Source organism: Scyliorhinus torazame, chromosome 2, assembly GCF_047496885.1.
Source record: "Scyliorhinus torazame isolate Kashiwa2021f chromosome 2, sScyTor2.1, whole genome shotgun sequence".
NCBI classification, from domain to species: Eukaryota; Metazoa; Chordata; class Chondrichthyes; order Carcharhiniformes; family Scyliorhinidae; genus Scyliorhinus; species Scyliorhinus torazame.
In genome coordinates, this window is record NC_092708.1 from 231,126,452 (window position 1) to 231,147,354 (window position 20,903).

The 20,903-nt window shown below is 47.0% G+C and overlaps 1 protein-coding gene across 3 annotated transcripts in view; it reads left to right on the forward strand.

The window, feature by feature from the left end:
• LOC140396328 (rho GTPase-activating protein 11A-like) overlaps positions 1–20,903 on the forward strand; it is an 84,870-nt gene that overhangs the window by 50,081 nt on the left and 13,886 nt on the right. For all 3 annotated transcript variants that reach the window (XM_072484840.1, XM_072484850.1, XM_072484858.1), the window contains 3 exons: positions 6,275–6,371; positions 13,191–13,288; positions 19,419–19,575. In XM_072484840.1, coding sequence (XP_072340941.1) covers positions 6,275–6,371; positions 13,191–13,288; positions 19,419–19,575 — 352 coding nt within the window. The remainder of the gene's footprint in view (positions 1–6,274; positions 6,372–13,190; positions 13,289–19,418; positions 19,576–20,903) is intronic.

The following is a 20,903-nucleotide window of genomic DNA, read 5'->3' on the forward strand; positions in this document are numbered from 1 at the left end:
CATCACTTTTGCCAGCAGTTTGGCATCTACATTTAGGAGTGAGATAGGCCTGGATGACCCGCATTGCAGCGGGTCTTTATCTCGTTTCAGGATTAGCGATATCGTCGCCTCCGACATTGTCGGGGGTAGCATCCCCCTTTCCTTAGCCTCATTAAAGGTTCTCGCCAAGAGCGGGGCCAACAGAGCCATATACTTCCTGTAGAATTCCACCGGAAACCCGTCTGGTCCCGGGGCCTTCCCTGCCTGCATGTTCCCCAGTCCTTTAATCACCTCATCCACCTCGATTGGCGCCCCCAGACCTGCCACCTCCTGCCCCTTCACCTTTGGGAACCTTAGCTGGTCCAGAAAGTGTAACGTTCCTTCTTTTTCCCCCCCGGGGGGTGGGACTTATATAGCGCCTCATAGAAGGTCTTGAACACCTCGTTCACTTTCCCTGCTGTCTGCTCCATATTTCCCGTTTCGTCCCTAACTCCCCCGATCTCTCTCGCCGCCATCCTCTTCCGAAGTTGGTGGGCCAACTGCCGGCTCGCCTTTTCCCCATACTCATATTGCATCCCCTGTGCCTTCCTCCACTGTGCCTCTGCCTTTCCCGTGGTCAGCAGGTCAAACTCCGTCTGTAGTCTTCGTCTTTCTCTGTATAGCCCTTCGTCTGGGGCCTCCGCATATTTTTTATCCACCCTCAGAATTTCCCCCACTAATCTCTCTCTTTCTTTGCCCTCTTGTTTCCCCTTGTGGGCTCTGATGGAGAACAGCTCGCCTCTAACCACCGCCTTCAGCGCTTCCCATACTACCCCCACCTGAACCTCCCCATCGTCGTTGACCTCCAGGTATTGCTCAATACACCCCCTCACCCTGCCGCAGACTCCCTCGTCCGCCAGTAGTCCCATATCTAGTCGCCAGAGTGGGTGCTGTTCCCTTTCCTCTCCTAGTTCCAAATCCACCCAATGCGGGGCGTGGTCTGAAACGGCTATGGCCGAGTACTCCGTTCCTGCCACTTTCGGGATCAGTGCCCTTCCCAAAACGAAAACGTCTATCCGGGAGTATACCTTATGGACGTGGGAGAAGAAAGAGAACTCTTTAGCCATCGGCCTGGCGAATTTCCACGGATCCACTCCCCCCATTTGTTCCATAAATCCCTTAAGCACCTTGGCCACTGCCGGCCTTCTCCTGGTCCTGGATCTGGACTGGTCTAGCCCTGGATCCAACACTGTGTTAAAATCCCCCCCCCCCCAGTCTGCCACTCGCCATCACATATCTGCCCCCACTGTCCACCACTATATTCTTAGCCTCGAATGATACACGTTTCCCCACCAATATTGCCACCCCTCTGTTTTTCGCGTCCAACCCAGAGTGGAATACCTGTCCCACCCATCCTTTTCTTAGTCTAACCTGATCCGCCACCTTCAGGTCCGTCTCCTGGAGCATGACTACGTCCGCCTTCAGTCTCTTTAAATGCGCAAACACCCGTGCCCTCTTAATCGGCCCGTTTAAGCCTCTCACATTCCACGTGATCAGCCGGATTGGGGGGCCATTCACACTCTTTCCCCGCCCCCCCCCCCTCGTCGACTAGCCATCCCCTTTTTTAGGCCATCTCCTCATCCAGGTCCCGCGCACCCGTCTGTCCCCCAGGCAGCGCCTTCCCGCCCCGATCACCTCATCTCTTACCAGCTCCCCCTTGCACTCAGCAGCAGCAACCCAGTTAATCCCCCCCCCCCCCAGATCGCCCTCTAGCTTGGTTACTCCCCCCATATTGCTTCCGGAAGTCAGCTAACTCTGGCTGACCTCGGCTTCCCCCATTCACCCTTTGACCTCCCTGCGCGTGGAGATCCCTTCCTTCCTGCGCCCGTTTTCCCGCTATAATTTCCATAGCGCGGGAAAATACCCGCACTTTCCTCTCGGCCCTGCCCCCTATGGCGCAGTTTCCTCATTCCCCTTCCCTGTCCCTTTTTACACCAGCGCCCATATTTCTTCGTGTGTCCTCCATCGGGGGGAGAGAAATTCCCCGTCCAACATTGCTGTACAATAGCCCTCCCCTTTCCCTACTTTACATTCCTGTACCACCACCTCGCTGCTTCTCTCCAAACATCAAACTCTCAAATCTAGTCCAGTTTCTCCTCTTGGATGAATGTCCATGCCTCATCCGCCGTCTCGAAGTAGTGGTGCCTGCCCTGATGCGTGACCCACAATCGCGCCGGCTGCAGCATCCCAAATTTTATTTTCTTCCTATGGAGCACCGCCTTGGCCCGGTTAAAGCTCGCCCCCCTTCTCGCCACCTCCGCACTCCAGTCCTGATACACACGTATCACCGCATTCTCCCATTTGCTACTCCGTGCCTTCTTGGCCCAGCTCAGGACCATCTCTCTGTCCATGTAGCGATGGAACTTCACCACTATTGCTCTTGGTGTTTCACCTGCCTTTGGTCTTCTCACGAGGACCCGGTACGCTCCCTCCACTTCCAGGGGGCCCGTTGGGCCTCAGCTCCCATTAGCGTGTGGAGCATCGTGCTCACATAAGCCCCAACATCAGCTCCCTCTGCTCCTTCGGGGAGACCTAGAATCCGTAGGTTTTTCCTCCTCTAGTTGTTCTCCAGGGCTTCCAGCCTTTCTATGACCTCTTGTGTAGTGCCTCGTGTGTCTCCGTTTTTACCACCAGGCCCTGTATCTCATCTTCATTCTTGGCTGCCTTTGCCTTCACTCCACGGAGCTCCATCGCCTGGACCTTTTGTGTTTCCTTCAGTCCCTCGATTGCCAGTAGCATCGGCGCCAGCACCTCTTTCTTGAGCTCCTCCACACATAGTCGAAGAAACTCCTGCTGGTCCGGGCCCCATACCATCTGGGCTCCATCCGCCGCCATCTTGCTTCTCCCTTCTCTTCTCTGCCGCTGCTCCAAAGGATCCTTCGTAATCTGGCCACTACCGCCGCTCCTTTCCATACACACCCGGGGGGACTCCTTCCTTCGTCACCCCACACTGGGTTAGGTCGAAAAAAAATTCCGTTGGGGCTCCCGATAAGAGCCCAAAAGTCCGTTAGAACGGGAGCTGCCGAAACGTGCGGCTTAGCAGTGCATCACCGCAACCGGAACTTCAATTCTTGTCTGACACATCGTATGTACCCTTCCCCCAATTGTAAACCTTGCCCTGTTGCACGCACCTATCCCTCTCCATTACTAAAGTGAAAGTCACAGAATTGTGGTCACTATCTCCAAAATGCTTCCCCACTAACAAATCTATCGCTTGCCCTGGTTCATTACCAGTACCAAATCCAGATTGTTCATGCCCTCTCTTAGCTCTCCTAATCCCTTTCTTCAGTTCCCTCCTGGCTATCTTGTATCCCTCCAATGCCCTGTCTGAACCTTGTTTCCTCAGCCTTACATAAGTCACCTTTTTCCTCTTAACAAGACATTCAACCTCTCTTGTCAACCATGGTTCCCTCACTCGACCATCTCTTCCCTGCCTGACAGGGACATACATATCAAGGACACGTAGCACCTGTTCCTTGAACAAGTTCCACATTTCACTTGTGTCCTTCCCTGCCAGTCTATGTTCCCAACTTATGCACTTCAATTCTTGTCTGACAACATCGTATTTACCCTTCCCCCAATTGTAAACCTTGCCCTGTTGCACGTACCTATCCCTCTCCATTACTAAAGTGAAAGTCACAGAATTGTGGTCACTATCTCCAAAATGCTCCCCCACTAACAAATCTATCACTTGCCCTGGTTCATTACCCAGTACTAAATCCAATATTGCCCCTCCTCTGGTTGGACAATCTACATACTGCGTTAGAAAAGCTTCCTGGACACACTGCACAAACACCACCCCATCCAAACTATTTGATCTAAAGAGTTTCCACTCAATATTTGGGAAGTTAAAGTCGTCCATGACTACTACCCTATGACTTCTGCATCTTTCCAAAATCTGTTTCCCAATCTGTTCCTCCACATCTCTGCTACTATTGGGGGGCCTATAGAAAACTCACAACAAGGTGACTGCTCCTTTCCTATTTCTGACTTCAACCCATACTACTCAGTCGGCAGACACTCCTCGAACTGCCTTTCTGCAGCTGTTATACTATCTCTAATTAACAATGCCACCCCCCACCTCTTTTACCACCCTCCCTAATCTTAATGAAACATCTATAACCAGGGACCTCCAACAACCATTTCTGCCCCTCTTCTATCCATGTTTCCGTGATGGCCACCACATCGTAGTCCCAAGTACCGATCCATGCCTTAGGTTCACCCACCTTATTCCTGATGCTTCTTGCGTTGAAGTATACACATTTCAACCCATCTCCGTGCCTGCCAAGTACTCTCCTTTGTCAGTGTTCCCTTCCGCACTGTCTCACTACACGCTTTGGCGTCCTGAATATCGGCTACCTTAGTTGCTGGACTACAAATCCGGTTCCCATTCCCCTGCCAAATTAGTTTAAACCCTCCCGTAGAGTACTAGAAAACCTCCCTCCCAGGATATTGGTGCCCCTCTGGTTCAGATGCAACCCGTCCTGCTTGTACAGGTCCCACCTTCCCCAGAATGCCCTCCAATTATCCAAATACCTGAAGCCCTCCCTCCTACAACATTCCTGCAGCCACGTGTTCAACTTCACTCTCTCCCTATTCCTAGCCTCGCTATCACGTGGCACCGGCAACAAACCAGAGATGACAACTCCTGTCTGTCCTGGCTTTTAACTTCCAGCCTAAATTTGTTTATTACCTCCACACCCCTTTTCCTACCTATGTCGTTGGTACCAATGTGCACCACGACTTCTGGCTGCTCCCCCTCCCCCTTAAGGATCCTGAAGACACGATCCGAGACATCCCTGGCCCTGGCACCCGGGAGGCAACATACCTTCCGGGAGTCTCACTCGCGACCACAGAATCTCCTATTATTCCCCTAACCATTGAATCTCCTATTACTATTGCTTTTCTATTCTCCCCCCCCCCCCCCCTTCCCTTCAGAGCCCCAGAGCCAGACTCCGTGCCAGAGACCTGGCCGCTAGGGCCTTCCCCCGGTAGGTCATTTCCCCCCCCCCCCCCCCCCCCAACAGCATCCAAAACGGTATACTTGTTTTGAAGGGGAACGGCCACGAGGGATCCCTGCACTGTCTGCCTGTTTTTTTACTTTCCCCTGACTGTAACCCAGCTACTCTTGTCCTGTACCTTGGGTGTGGTTACCTCCCTGTAACTCTTCTCTATAACCCCCTCTGCCTCCCGGATGATCCGAAGCTCACCCAGCTCCAGTTCCCTAACACGGTTTCTGAGGAGCTGGAGTTGGGTGCACTTCCCGCAGGTATAGTCAGCGGGGACACTGGTGGTATCCCTCACCACCCACCTCCTACAGGAGGAGCATGCAACTGGCCTAGCCTCCATCCCCTCTTACCTTACAGAATATAGCTGCCTTGTGGACCAACTGTACCTATCACTTAAATGTTCAATAACTTTTCTACCACTTAAATGTTCAATAAACCTGTCTTGTAGTTTATAGTCTCAATTATGGTCTGATGATGTTTATACTTGTGCGTACCAATGTTAAGGGTATCATGTAGGAGCAGCATTGTGTCCAGCAAGACAAACCACAATGATGGTACCCTTGACATTTGCGTGAATATTGCTGCTAAAGCCACACTCTGGTTTCAAAGGAAGTACAAGTTTAGATTATTGGAGAGATCCGTGATTGAATTCAAGGGAAATATCTATAGTAAAATTCAAAAGTATTAAAGATGGTGTACCGGAAATATTAAATATAAAGGAAGGGCTGGGTGGGGTAATGTTTCATTCCATATACTTGTTGCTCCTCTTCCCAATTTTTAAATGTCTAACTTCTAGTTGGATGGAAACCAATTAGGTTTGATAGTCTCTTCACAGCTGGGGAAATCAGTGATGGATAGCCTCAAGAGGGCAGCTGCATTGCACTGCAGGGACGGGACAAAACCAAAGTTGCAGGCTCCTGTTGTATTAAATGGAGCTTTCTTGGATGTCTTCCCATCAGTAGTGTCCTGGAACTGAGGAACACCTAACTTGACCAGTTTGACCAGATACTTTAATGAATATTTTTTCATTTTTAAGTGGGAGTGCACTTTGGATAATATACTCCTGACATGATTTTCCATAACTTTTAAGTGTATGGAACAACACATCATCATACTTTTCCTTTGTACCATTCATAACCTAAGGAAAGAAATTAAATACAATGGCAAAGCTTTCAAGATATTTTAAGTATTTCATATTTGTGATTATCATTAAACACCAATATCCTTTTTTTAAAAAACTTGATTAGGAACATCTTCAGGAACTCCAATAATTATGACTCCAACATGGAAGCGGAAAACACTAGCAGATTCTTCACAAAGCCTTGGGTTTTCAAACAAAAAAAGGTATGTTTTTCCATTGCATATGCTTGCTGACCTTGACTGGGGGAGATTTGAGTGTAGGGACAGAATTTTTCAAGTGCTGGCTCGGGTGCAGGCTACTCCCACCATATTTTCCAGCACTTTGGGAGGAGGAAAATTTTATATACCCAGGAGAAGTATTTCAAAAATAATTGGTTTCATTTTGTGCACTTTGAATGTAGGTCTTGCGGCAAGAGCTGAAGTGTAGTAGTCATATTAACAGAAGCACAACAGCAAATGTTCAGCATAGATTTTAAGCAAATGTATAATATATTTGATAAAAGTTTGGATATGAATTTATATTGACTGCTGATATGAATATTTGAAGCAATTCATTTTGGGGCAGCACGGTGGCGCAGTGGGTTAGCCCTGCTGCCTCACGGCGCCGAGGTCCCAGGTTCGATCCCGGCTCTGGGTCACTGTCCATGTGGAGTTTGTACATTCTCCCCGTGTTTGCGTGGGTTTCACCCCCACAACCCAAAGATGTGTTGGCTACTGTCTATGATATGATGGGTGGATTGGCCACACTAAACAGCCCCTTGGGGGCTGGTTTAGCACAGGCTAAATCGCTGGCTTTGAAAGCAGGCCAGCAGCACGGTTCAATTCCCGTACCAGTCCCCGAACAGGCGCCGGAATGTGGCGACTAGGGGCTTCTCACAGTAACTTCATTTGAAGCCTACTTGTGACAAGCGATTTTCTTTTCATTTCATTTCATTTTTCAATTGGAAAAAATGAATTGGGTACTCTAAATTTTAAAAAAAATTAAAAGAAAAATGAAGCAATTCATTTTGAACAAAAATGGGTGAAATGCAATAAAAACAAATATTTTACACATGTTCAGCATTGTAAAATATGTTGCTGTGGCTTTGATTGGAATTCTATGGGAAGACTAGAAGTGAAGATCAATTCTGTGTTTTGATCGTATGCACTTATTTGACATCAGCCTACTGTTTGATTATAGTGGGATCCACATTTTGCTCTCTGAAAACGAGTACAGGGGATTTTGTATGCTTCACATTTGAGAATCTGCTCAATTTGAGGCCGAATTAAATAGGTTACTCAGACCTGATCTATTCTTGGAATGATAGAATTAGAGATTTTTGCAGTCTTTTTGCAACTGTAGCAACAACTCTAGCACATAAGTAGCTCACTGGCTGTAAGTAGGTTTGGATATCCTTGTGATACGATAAGTCGCTGTCTAAATTATATTCATTCTTGGATTGGGATGTGTAGTCTTATTTCTTTGAAATATGTGTTATTAACTTTATCCATATTACGGACTTCCGGTGGCGGCCATGGAGTAGGAGGTCGCACATTTGGTAGCTCCCGCTTGTGATGAAACTTTTGGAGCTTTTCTCCCGTTTTTTCCGGAATTTCACTTGATAAATCGGTGGAGAGAGAGACAGTGAGGAGAGATCCCCACCAGTGTATGGAGCAGTGAACTAGAAGTGGCCGTGTAAGGAGACCTAGTCAAGCAAGGAAGATGCGTGCAGAGCCGGTATCGCAGGAAAGCGGAGTCGCAGGATCCCAGTGCGGTGGCACAGTGGTCGACGGTACAGCTGGTGAAGTTCTTTGAGGCGAGCTTCGCCAAGCTAAAGAAAGATACGCTGGAACCGATTAAAGCATCGATCTATCTGGTGGAACAGGGTCTAGAAACCCATGGACGGGCGATTCAGGGTGGAGGAAAAGGTGTCTGCGTATTTAACCGCTTTGGAGGTAGAGGTGGGGCTGATGAAGGACCACCAGAAAAGGTTGCAGGAAAAGTTGGAGGGCTTGGAGAACAGGTCCACGAGAGAGAACCTGAGGATCGTTGGCCTCCCTGAGGGCAGTGAGGGTTCGGACGCGAGGGCATATGTGGCAAGTATGCTGGAAGAGATGGGGGTGTTTACGCAGCCCTTGGAAGTGGACAGAGCACATAGATTTCTCGCAAGGAAGTCGGAGTGAATGAACCGCTGAGGGCGATGGTGGTGTGAATGCACTGGTCCCTGGATCGGTGATTTTGCGGTGGGCCAAACAGTTGCGTGTGGGAGAACTGTGAGTTGCGCATCTACCAGGACCTGGGTGCAGAACTGGCCAGAACGCGAACTGGATTTAACGGCAAAATCGGCCCTCTTCAAGAAGGGGATGAAGTTCAGGAGGTTGTATCCAGCACATCTTTGGGTCACATTTGAGGGCCAGGAACTTTATTTTGAATCACCGGACGAAGTTATGAACTTTTTTCAAGGACAAAAGGCTAGCAGGGGATTAAGGTCACTGAACCCCGGGGGAGGGCATTGCGGTGACGATTTGGTTAAAATCACTTCTGTGTTGTTTTGAATATGCAGTGCTCTCTGTAACAAGGGGTTATTTTTATTTGCCCCCTTCCTTTTTTCTTTTGTTTTCGTTGTGATAAGATGTTTGAGCAGCTGCTCAGAAATGTACGTTAACTCTGTTCCATTGGAAGGTGGGTGGAGGGATTTTTTTCCTACTGTTTGTTTACTGGGGACTGTGCTGCTTTGAATATCTAGGGGGGGGGGGGGGGGGAGAACAATGGGGAGATAGGATGTCTGGTGCCATGGGCGGGAGCTACTAGGCTGGCTCGGTTAGCTAGCTCACTGAAGCACAGTGGGGGTGAGCAGGTGATAAGTTTGATATGGGAGGTTGAGTTTCTGGTGCTGTTACTAGGGGGTGGGGGTGCAGGAGAGCTGCTCTGCTGATGGGAGGAACTGTTGCTAGGGGACAAAAGGGCGATCGAGGATGGCGGAGGACCAAGGGTGGGCCCGCGGAGGCGATTGACGCGAGCTGGCGGCTGGCCTAAGAAGGGTGATGGCTAATCAGCGGGGGGGGGTGCGGGATGCCCCCTGACTAGGCTGATTACTTAGAACGTCAGAGGGCTAAATGGACCGGTTAAGATGGCTCGCGTGTTCGCACATTTGAGGGGATTTATTGAAGGCGGACGTGGCAACGTTACAAGAGACACACCTAAAGGTTATAGACCATACCAGATTGAGGAAGGGGTGGGTCGGCCAGGTATTCCATTCAGGGCTGGACTCTTAAGACCAGGGGGTGTCGCGATCCTGATTAACAAACGGGTGGCATTTGTGGCAGGGAGAATCGTATCAGACATTGGGGGCAGGTACATTATGGTGAGTGGGAAGCTTGAGGGGATGCGGGTGGTACCCGCGAATGTATATGCACCAAACTGTGATGATGTGGAATTTGAGGCGGGTGTTAGGTAAGATCCCAGACCTAGAGTCACATAATCTGATCATGAGGGGAGATCCAGGATTGGACCGGTCAAAATCTAGGGCAGGGAGGGTGCCAGCGTCGCAAAGGAATTAAAGGGGGATTATGGAGCAATTGGAGGGAGTAGACTCATGGAGGTTCGGATAGCCAAGAGTGAAGGAGTTTTTTTTTTCTCCCATGTCCACAAAGTATATTCTCTGATCGATTTTTAAAAAATTCTGAGCAAGGCTCTGCTGCCAGGGGTGGTGGATACTGAGTACTCGGCAATCGTGGTGTCGGATCATGTCCTACATTGGGTGGATCTACGGATTAGTATGGAGAGGGCTGTGCCCGTCATGGAGATTGGATGTGGGACTATTAGCAGATGAGGCAGTGTGTGGCAGGTGAGCAAGTCCATCAGAACTATTTGGAAATAAATGATACGGGGGAAGTTTCGGCAACAACAGTGTGGAAAGCTCTGAAGGCAGTGGTTAGAGGGGAGTTAATTTTGATATGGGGCCATAGAGAAAAAGTGGAGCGGGCAGAGAGGGATAGGTTGGTTGGGGATATACTCCAGGTGGATAGGAGATATTCGGAAGCCCCGGATGCGGGGCTACTGAAGGAGCAGCGGAGGTTACAGGTCGAGTTTGGGCTGTTGACTACATGGAAGGCGATGGAACAACTGAGGAAAGCAAGTGGAGCGGTGTATGAGTATGGGGAAAAGGTACGTAGAATGCTAGCACACCAACTGAGGAAAAGGGAGGCGGCCAGGGAGAAAGCAAGAGTAAAGGACAGAGGTGGGAATATGGTCCTGGACCCAGTGGGGGTGAATGAGGTGTTTAAGGCCTTTTATAGCAAGTTATATGAGTCGGAACCCCTGGCTGGGGTGGAGGAGATGAGGCAGTTCCTGGGTCAGCTGAGGTTCCCGAGGGTGAAGGAAGAACTGGTGGAAGGGCTGGGAGCTCCAATTGAAATTGAAGAAATAATGGAAGGGCTGGAGGTCATGCAGTCGGACAAGGCCCCAGGGCCGGATGGCTACCCGGTGGAATTCTAAGGGGGGGGTGGGTGTTGCGATGGATGCGGAGAAGGTCTTTGACCGGGTGGAGTGGAATTATTCATGGCAGATTTTAGGAAGGTTTGGGTTTGGTCAGGGCTGCATTGATTGGGTACTGTTGCTGTATCAGGCACCAGTAGCAACTGTGCATACGAATCGGCGGTTGCCAGGCTATTTTAAATTGCACCAAGGAGCAAGGCAAGGGTGTCCCTTCTCTCTGCTGTTGTTTGCTGTGGCCATTGGCTATGGCGTTAAGAGCTTCCAGGACCTGGAAAGGCTGATAAGGAGGGGGGAGGGGGCGTGCGGTTGGAGCATCGGGTTTCGCTTTGTGCGGATGACCTCCTGTACGTTTCGGACCCGTTCGAGGAGATGGGGGAGATTATGTGGATCTTGGGGGAATTCAGGCGAGGGGGCAGCAGAGGAGACTGGGAGTGCTGCCGTTTAGAATGGTGGGAAGGGGCTTTCGCTATCTGGGAATCCAGGTGGCACGGGAATGGGAGACATTGCACAAGTTAAACTTGTCCCGGCTTGTAGAACAAATGAAGGAGGACTTTAAGAGATGGGACATGCTCCCACTGTCACTGGTGGGGAGGGTACAGACCGTGAAAATGACGGTTCCCCCCAGATTTCTATTTGTCTTTTAGTGTCTCCCCATTTTATCCCGAGTGTCTTTTTAAATGGGTGAATAAAGTGATTGTGGGCTTTGTGTGGGCGGGTAAAACCCCGCGAGTGAAAAAGTGTTATTGGAGGGTAGTTTGGCGGGGGGGGGGGGGGGGGGGGGGGGGGGGAGGTGGGTTGGCGCTGCTGAACTTTTGTACTACTGTTGGACGGCTAATATAGCCATGATTGGGGGTGGGGGGGGAGAGCGAATCGGTGTGGGAGCGAGTAGAGGCGGCATCGTGTAAGAACACCAGTTTGGGGGCACTGATAACGGCACCTCTGCCGTTCTCACCGGCCTGGTACTCCACAAGCCCGGTGGTAGTGGCGGCTCGGCGAGTCTGGGGGCCGTGGAGGAAATATAGGAGAGTGGAGGGAGCATCGGTCTGTGCCCCGATTTCCAACAACCATCGGTTTGTGCCGTGAAGGCTGGGTGGAGGGTTTTGGAGATGGCAGAGAGTAGGAATTGAGAGGATGGGAGATCTGTTTATAGACTGGAGCTTCCCTAGCTTGAAGGATTTGGAGGAGAAATTTGAACTGCCAACAGGGAATGGGTTTAGATATTTGCAGGTACGGGATTTTCTGAGAAGGCAGGATCCAACCTTCCCGCTCCTGCCACCACGGGGAATACAGGATAGGGTAGTTTCCAGAACATGGGTGGGAGAGGGGAAGGTATCAGATATCTACAAAGAACTTAGGGAGTCGGAGGAAACCCAGATTGAGGAACTAAAGGGCAAGTGGGAAGAGGAGCTTGGGGGAGAGCTGGAGGCGGGTTAACACATCCTCATGTGCCAGGCTTAGTCTGATACAATTTAAGGTAATTCACCGGGCAGACATGACGGTGGCCCGGATAAGCAAGTTCTTTGGGGTAGAGGACAGGTGTGCAAGGTGCGCGGGAGGTCCAGCAAACCATGTCCATATGTTTTGGGCATGCCCGAAGCTTGGAGGGTTTTGGCAGGCTTTTGCTAAGGCTATGTCCACAATACTTAAATCACAAGTGATACCAACTCCAGAGGTGGCAATCTTCGAAGTGCTGGAAGACCCGGGAGTCCAGGGGGCGAGAGAGGCTGACGTTTTGGCCTTTGCCTCCCTGGTAGCCCGGCGACGGATATTAATGTGGGGGGACTCGAAGCCCCTGAAATCAGAGACCTGGGTTAGCGACATGGCTGGGTTTCTCAGTCTCGAGAAAATAAAGATCGCCCTAAGAGGGTCAATATTAGGGTTCATCCGGAGGTGGCAGCCTTTTGTCGACTTTCTCAGAGAAACTTAAAATGTCAGCAGAGGCAGAAATCTAGGAGGGGTAGCTATTGTTTCATCAATTGGGAGTGTGAAGAGTGTGATAGGGATGGAAATGTTTTATGTACCATGTTTATGTTGCTGTTATTATTTTAAAGACTACAAATACCCTAATAAAATGTTTGTTTAAAAAAAAACTTTACCCATATTACGTGTGAATTTTGACACAAAAGTATTTCCATGCAACACATTGGATTAACCATTTCAAAATGTTGTGTTATCTGTCGAGTAAAACCATATGCTGCAACAGGAAAGTAGCCTTCCATGCTGTTGAATTACAACTATTAAATATTGAATTCTTTCACAAAGTTGGTAACTTTGCTGCAGAGTTGTGCACATTTTGCATGCTTCCCCCATTCCTGCCTCCCTTAACCTGCCCCTCCTCCCAAATAAAATATAAGAATTTCCTGGACTTTTGAGAGTTGGTGCTTAATGAAAGACTACATACATATAATATGGAAAACTATTTTGCAAATAACATTGCATACTGGCAGTTTTATTGTCTCCCGTTAAGCTCACTGTTGTGTTTTGTTTTGCTCTTTGGAATATAGGACTTGTTGAACATAAATTGAAACATGAATTCTTGTTCACAGACGATCACTCAGACACAACATAGCATTGGAATTGTTACCCAGTGGTTTTCTGAGCCAGAATTCGACACCAACATCAGATGGTGTCAAGAAGGATGATGGTATGCATAGAATATTCAACTCCTTTTATGGAAAATGTGCTTCTGCACTTAGCACCTAGTGTAAAGTCTTGCTTTTCATTAAAGAAAGAGAAAATGTAGGGGATGAAACTGCAGGATGATGAAACAGTCAAACCTCTTATTTGTAGGGAATATTATAATACTCAATTCAGGCATTTTGGGCATGCACCATTTGCCCATCATTGATGCCTATGCCTTTAGCTGCCTTAACTCTAAGCTCTGTATTTCCCTTCCTAAACCCCTCTATCTCTCTCTCACCTTTTAAGGTGTTCCCCAACATATAGCTCTGACTAGATATTCATCCTAACATGCCCTTATGCGGCTTGATAACACATACTGCTCCTGTGAAGGGACATTTTACTGCATTGAAGACGCTTTATAAATGCAAGTTATTCGTCCTGATTTGTTTGATTTCTATGTACAAATAGAAATACCCTTGACACCATTGGGAAAGTTACTTCTAAAAATGGTTTTACTGATTTAATTAACTTTGGTGCATTGTGGCCTCAATTTGTGACAAACTAACGGAAATGCTGCAGATGTTGGAAACCTGAAATATAAACCGAAAATGCTGGAAATACTCAACAGGTCAGGCAGCATCTGTGGGGAGAGAAACAAGTTAACATTCGTGACCTTTCATCAGAATTAGTCTCTCTCAGGGCGGCACAGTGGATAGCACTGCTGCCTCACGGCGCTGAGGTCCCAGGTTCGATCCCGGCTCTGCGACACTGTCCGTGTGGAGTTTGTACATTCTCCCCGTGTCTGCGTGGGTTCCGCCCCCACAAGTCAAAGATGTGCAGGGTAGGCGGTTTGGCCACACTAAATTGCCCCTCAATTGGAAAAAATGAATTGGGTACTCTAAATTTATATTTAAATGAAGTATTGGTCTCTCCCCATACAGACCTAGACCAAACCATCTTCTGCTTCATCAATGACCTCCCTTAAGGTCAGAAGTGGGGATGAATGTTCAGCACTCTTCACGATTCCTCAGACACTGAAGCAGTCCACGTGCAAAATTAGCAAGACCTGGACAATATCCAGGCTTGGGCTGACGAGTGACAAGTAATATTCGCGTCACAGAAGTGCCAGACAATGACCATCTCCAATAAGAGAATCAAACCATTGCTCCTTGACATTCAATGGCATTACCATCACTGAATCCCCCACTATCAACATCCTGGGGGTTATCATTGATCAGAAACTGAACTGGACTAACCATATAAATACTTTGGCTACAAGAATAAGTCAAAGGATGGGAATCCTGTGGCGAGTAACTCGCCTTCTGACTCCTCAAAACCTGTCCAACACCTACGATCCAGGACTGTGATGGAATACTCCCCACTTGCCTGGATGAGTGCAGCTCCAACAACACTCAAAACGCTCGACACCGTCCAAGACAAAGCTTGATTGGCACCCCTTGCACAAACATTCACTCCCTCCACCACCAACGCACAATAGCTGCCGTATGTACCATCTACAAGTTGCACTGCAAGAACTCACCAAGGCTCCTTAGGCAGCACCTTCGAAACCCACGACCACTGCATCAAGAAGGACAGGGGCAGCAGATACATTAGAATACCACCACTTGGAAGTTCCCCTCCAAGCCACTCACCACCCTGACTTGGAAATACATCGCCGTTCCTTCACTGTCACTGGGTCAAAATCCTGGAACTTGCTCTCTATTAGCACAGAGCGTGCACCTACACAACATGGACTGCAGCAGTTCAAGAAGGCTGGTCACCACTGCCTACTGAAGGGCAATTAGGGATGGGTGACAAATGCTGGCCTAGCCAACGAAGCCCACATCCTGGAAATTAATTTTTAAAAAACAATGCTTCCTGATAATCTTGACAATTTTCAGCATTTTCTGTTTTACCATCAATTTTCTTATTCTTTCTATTTTCCGATCGCTGATAACATAGTTGCCTTGCATTCACGCTATATAACTTATGTTACTGCTACTCCAAATCTTTCACTTTACATCCCAAGAATTGCAGAGATTTTAGAACTGAAAAGATTTGAATTTTGGTGTTTTTGTTTTGATAAAATTCTGTGATGGAACTTCACGTGCCTTACCTTTTCAAGACTGATTTCAGCAAGACAAGATATTGTTAATTTAAAATTAGATGAAATTCCCATTCCCCAAAGACCCACTATTTATTTCAGTTTGTCAATTCAGAAATCTTTCTCTGTCAATAGGTAACTCTGGTAAAGAAAACAATTAATAATGCCACCTCTGACCTGTTCTGCTCATCAAAAATATAGACAGTAACTCTTCTCTCCCATGCTCTGAACACAAAATAAATCCTAACAGATTCCCAGAAAGTGATCTGCCACCAAACCAAAGGGATATGCTCCACAACAGCAGGAGATAAGAAATATGTCTATGCTGTTTCATTCCCAAACTTGGTGAAAGATTTCTCAGATCAAGGCTTTTTTCCTAAACCACTGAGGCAATGTGATGATCTGCAACAACTGGTGTAACGGTTCCAGCATGTCAGAAAATTCTGCAGACCATAAATAAATGAACAAGATTCAGACATGTGAAGATATGGGTCGGGATTGTCTATAGCCCGACGTCAAAATCGAGAACAGTGATCGGGTGGAGAATAGATCACGACACCGAAATCGGAGCAGACGCTGGTTTGCGATGCTCCGCCCCCTCCAAATCGACGTCATCGGGCCACATGCAGTCACAACCCCGTCAATGCGCCATCAGCCGGCCCACTGTAGAAGCCAGGTATTTCAAATACAACTAGTATAGGTAAAAGATAGCTGTTTTTAGTACTCATTTTTAAAAATGAGAATTTCAGCACACATAAATTCAGGACTTCAATATGATACATGAAACAGCATAAAATTCCATTATAAGATTATAGCAGCACAGTTGCAAGACAATTTGACACTGCTTGTGCTAATTGTCAAGGCCAAGGACTGAGTTCCATGGCAACTAGGTGGCAAGAGTCCAATGCAGTTTGTAAGAGCATTGAATTATATATATATTCTCGATATGAAGTCTCAACTGTTACATTCGCCAAGCCAGCTAAAAGATTAGCAAATTTAAAAGATTAAATTCCTTCAACTATACACAGTCGAATAATACAAGGAATCGAACAACTTGGCAAAGTCCAGAAATAGTACAAATCTTACAACTTGTCGTATTGCGCCAGGACTTGATTCATCAACTAAGCTTCCCCCAAACTTGGCGTAGTTCGACAGGTTAAGATCCCATAAATTAAAGATTTCTACACCCCCCCGACATGCTCCGCCACTGATGAGCGAAGTTCCCGATGGCGCGGACCACGTGTGGTCCCAACAGTCGGGAGTCTGGCATACCGGCTGCGGACAGTGTCCAGCGCCGCCACACTTGGCCGAGTTCCGTGCTGCTGGCCTGGGGGGGCGACTGCTAGGGTTGGGAGAAGTGGTGGGGGTGGCCAGACTGTGGGCTGGGATGGGCGGGTACGCAGTCCAGCACGGCCGACACCATGTTTTCCGGTGCATGTGTGGGGGGTTGTAGGCGTGCACGGCTGCAGTTTGTCAGCCCTGCGCATGTGCGGCCCGGGAGCCAATTGGAACCGGTGAGGGTTTCACACTGATTTTCCCAGCGTGAAACACCACGGATCCTCCGTTGGCATCGGCACTTAGCCTCAGGAACGGAGGACTCACTGTCTGGACCTGAATTACTTCATTATGGAGGAAAAGTTCCATTGCAATCAACTATGTTGTCGACATCACTATGTTTACTTAAGGTTAAAAGTTGCACAAAAGATAGAAAGCCATTTTTAAATGTTTAAAAACTTAATCTTTTATGGAAAAAGGGAAAGCAGAATAGGAGTACTTTACATCGAAAGTAAACCATACAAGTTTATGCAACTTCTATAGTAATGCAATACTTAATATATGTGAAAAGTTGTGACGCTGTGAAGAAGCTGTTTACTACTTTTAAATATGTAATTAATGAATTTTGACCCCCCCCCCCCCTCGCAACCTGCAAATGGGGAATTATAAACTGTCCCACACCTATTTTAAATGAACATTTGAATTTCCATTGCTAGACCATGAATTTAAAAAGTTATATAGATGAACGCCTGCATATTTCATCCCCTTCTACAATGCTAAAAGGTGGTGAATGTGAGAAGTTATGGAAAAATAGTGGTTATACTATTGAAAGTTAAAGATGATTCTGCACAATATTAGACAAATATTTAGATTATAGATTTAACTTTGTAATCTCTGATTGGAGGTAATGGCTAAATCATAGAATTGTAGCGTGAGGCATAGGTTCACTGGGTGGAATTCTCCCAAAGTCCCACTGGGGGTTTCAATAACGAGTCCAAAAATTGATTGCACTCCAGCGTAAATTTCCCACAGTATCTTCTGCTAGGGCTTGCCATGGAAGATCAGGAAACCTGCTGGAGGCCAGTTTGAACTCCATCTGCATCCCACTATTGAGATGCAGATGAAGGCCTGAACACCAATGTCTGATTTTCCGTGGTGCCAGTGGGAAAACACTGGTAATATGGCCCCCTGGGCTAGTGCATGGTCAGTTCCAACCTCACTTGACCCGGAATACCAACACAATTGAAATTAACTCTTAATTTTAAAAATATCCGAAGTCTTTAGTCTTCGGCTGCCCAATAACTACAGTCACCAGGTTTGTAAATTTAAACTTAATTTATTTTTATTAATAACAATAACTATTAATAAATAGGCAACAAATACAACTGGTTAACTACTATCTAATTTCTACCCACCCCTCCTAACCCGTCCCACCCTTTTTTATTATATATATATATATATATATATACACACACATATATACACACAAGACAGACAAACAGAGGGGAAAGAGAGGTGTAAGAAAAGTATGAAAGTAAAAGGATTAGAGTCCCCATTTCAGATGGACTTCTTCCAGTTAGAATCTTTTAATCACGTCTTCCAGTTGGATGACTGCTTTCAGTCTGTAATGGTTTTCACTGTAGATTCATCAGAGTCTCGAGACTTCTCTCCAGACTCAGAAACAGCAGGCAAGAAACATTTGCAGGGGAGAGAGCAACACAGCCTTTCTTCTAAGCGTCCAGGAACTTTCTCTGCTGGGTCCTCTGTAAACCCCAACCTGGCAGAACCCAATCGCTGTCTGTTGTAGGTAGGTTAATGTCCTTGGCCAATCTATTGGCAACCAGCCAACCAATTGAACTGAATCCCTCCAAATTCGCGGGTTCCATAAAGTATGAGTTCTTCTGTTCAAAATATAAATCTTCATAGCACAGTATACTATTTTGCAACTTTTGAGTTCCTCAGTTCACCTGCTCAACTTAAAAGGTATATGTCCATTATTGATCCATGGACCGAAATGATAACAGCAAAGTAAAAGAAATAGGAAATAAGGGAATCAATAGGATGGGGCCCTTGCACCAGTGCGAAACACCTGGAACAACGTGGTGTGCATTTGTCAGGTCTCCCTGAACAATGCCTGTGGCTGCCATCAGAGTTTGGGATGGAGGCCACTGGGAAACCTGGACCCTGGAACACCCCCAGCAGTGGGTGGGGGGAGTGTCTGCAGGTGGACCTCCCAGATTTGGTGTCCTCAAGTGGGTCCATCTTCCAGCCTCAGAATGTACCTTTATGTCCCCAGAGGTCCACCTTCTTTCTTCGATACTGGGTCAGTGATGATGGGCTCCTTTTCAGTAAGTTGCCTGGATAGGACAGAGGACTACTTGCCATTGGACCTGCCCTGCCATGAAATATGATGCAAAGAACCTGAATGCATACTTATTGCTGTTGGGTCTGGAGCATTTGGTGTGTTTTCCAGCCACATTTGGTGTGTTTTCCCACCGGCCTCCACAGTAGGAAACAGTCCATGTTCCCACGCTGCCACAGGACTTACACTCAGGATGGGAGAATTCCACCCACTGTTGCTTGTTGATGTTACATTCTGTATCTTTCATCATGATACCCAGTATTCTGTAAGCTTTTGTTATGGTTTTGTCTACTTGAGGAGCTACTTTTAACCTTGTGAACTTGAAAAGCCAAATCATTTGGGTTAATAAAATTTTGAAATGGTTGTAGGATTAGTTCGAATGATTTTGTGATGACGTGTTTTTTTTCTTAGTTTATTACCAGGCACAATGTGCTGAAGGTAGTCCTCAAGTATCACTGGAGTCATTGCAGGGTCCTCTATTGTTCTCTGCTGGAAGTGTTACGTTTCAGTCGGCTGCATCAGCTAATCGGCGGAAAAGTAAAAGACTAGAAAACAAAGGGGTTGAGAGGTACTTTGTCAAATATGTTAGCAAATTAAATTAATGTTGCTGGTGTTTAATGAATATTAATAGCTTTTATTTTGTATATACTTGATTTTGGGAAGGAGTAACCACCAAAATGATTTTTTAATTTTTGGAATTTAGTTTACTTATAAATCAGATCAATGCACAACTGGTTTATCCCTAAAACACTTGTATCAATAAGACAGATTTTAAATTGCAAGGAAATTAACAACAGCAAATATTCTGTAACTTTCAGTTAGGTATATACTTCTGCAGTCGGTAGATATGTGTACACAGTGTAGCAAAAAAATTTAGTACACCATTAAAGTAGATATATATATTTTTTTTAATAAATATTTTATTGAAAATTTTTGGTCAACCAACACAGTACATTGTGCATCCTTCACACAATATTATAACAACACAAATAACAATGACCTATTTTATAAACAAAAAATGAATAAATAATAAATAACAAAAATGAAAACTAACCCTAATTGGCAACTGCCTGATCACAAGTAACACTCTCCAAAAATATAATTTAACAGTCCAATATATAATTATCTGTCGCAACGACCTATACATATTATACAGTATATATTAACAACCCTGAGAGTCCTTCTGGTTCCTCCTCCCACCCCCCCCCCACCCCACCTCCGATCCTGGGCTGCTGCTGCTGCCTTCTTTTTCCCATTCCATCTATCTTTCTGCGAGGTATTCGACGAACGGTTGCCACCGCCTGGTGAACCCTTGAGCCGACCCCCTTAGAACGAACTTAATCCGCTCTAGCTTTATAAACCCTGCCATGTCATTTATCCAGGTCTCCACCCCCGGGGGCTTGGCTTCTTTCCACATTAACAATATCCTGCGCCGGGCTACTAGGGACGCAAAGGCCAAAACATCGGCCTCTCTCGCCTCCTGCACTCCCGGCTCTTGTGCAACCCCAAATATAGCCAACCCCCAGCTTGGTTCGACCACTACCCCCACTACTTTTGAAAGCACCTTTGTCACCCCCATCCAAAACCCCTGTAGTGCCGGGCATGACCAAAACATATGGGTATGATTTGCTGGGCTTCTCGAGCACCTCGCACACCTAATTTACTGAGCCGTGCTCCAGTCATATGCGCCCTGTGTAATACCTTAAACTGAATCAGGCTTAGCCTGGCACACGAGGACGACGAGTTTACCCTGCTTAGGGCATCTGCCCACAGCCCCTCCTCGATCTCCTCCCCCAGCTCTTCTTCCCATTTCCCTTTTAGTTCATCTACCATAGTCTCCCCTTCGTCCCTCATTTCCCTATATATATCTGACACCTTACCATCCCCCACCCATGT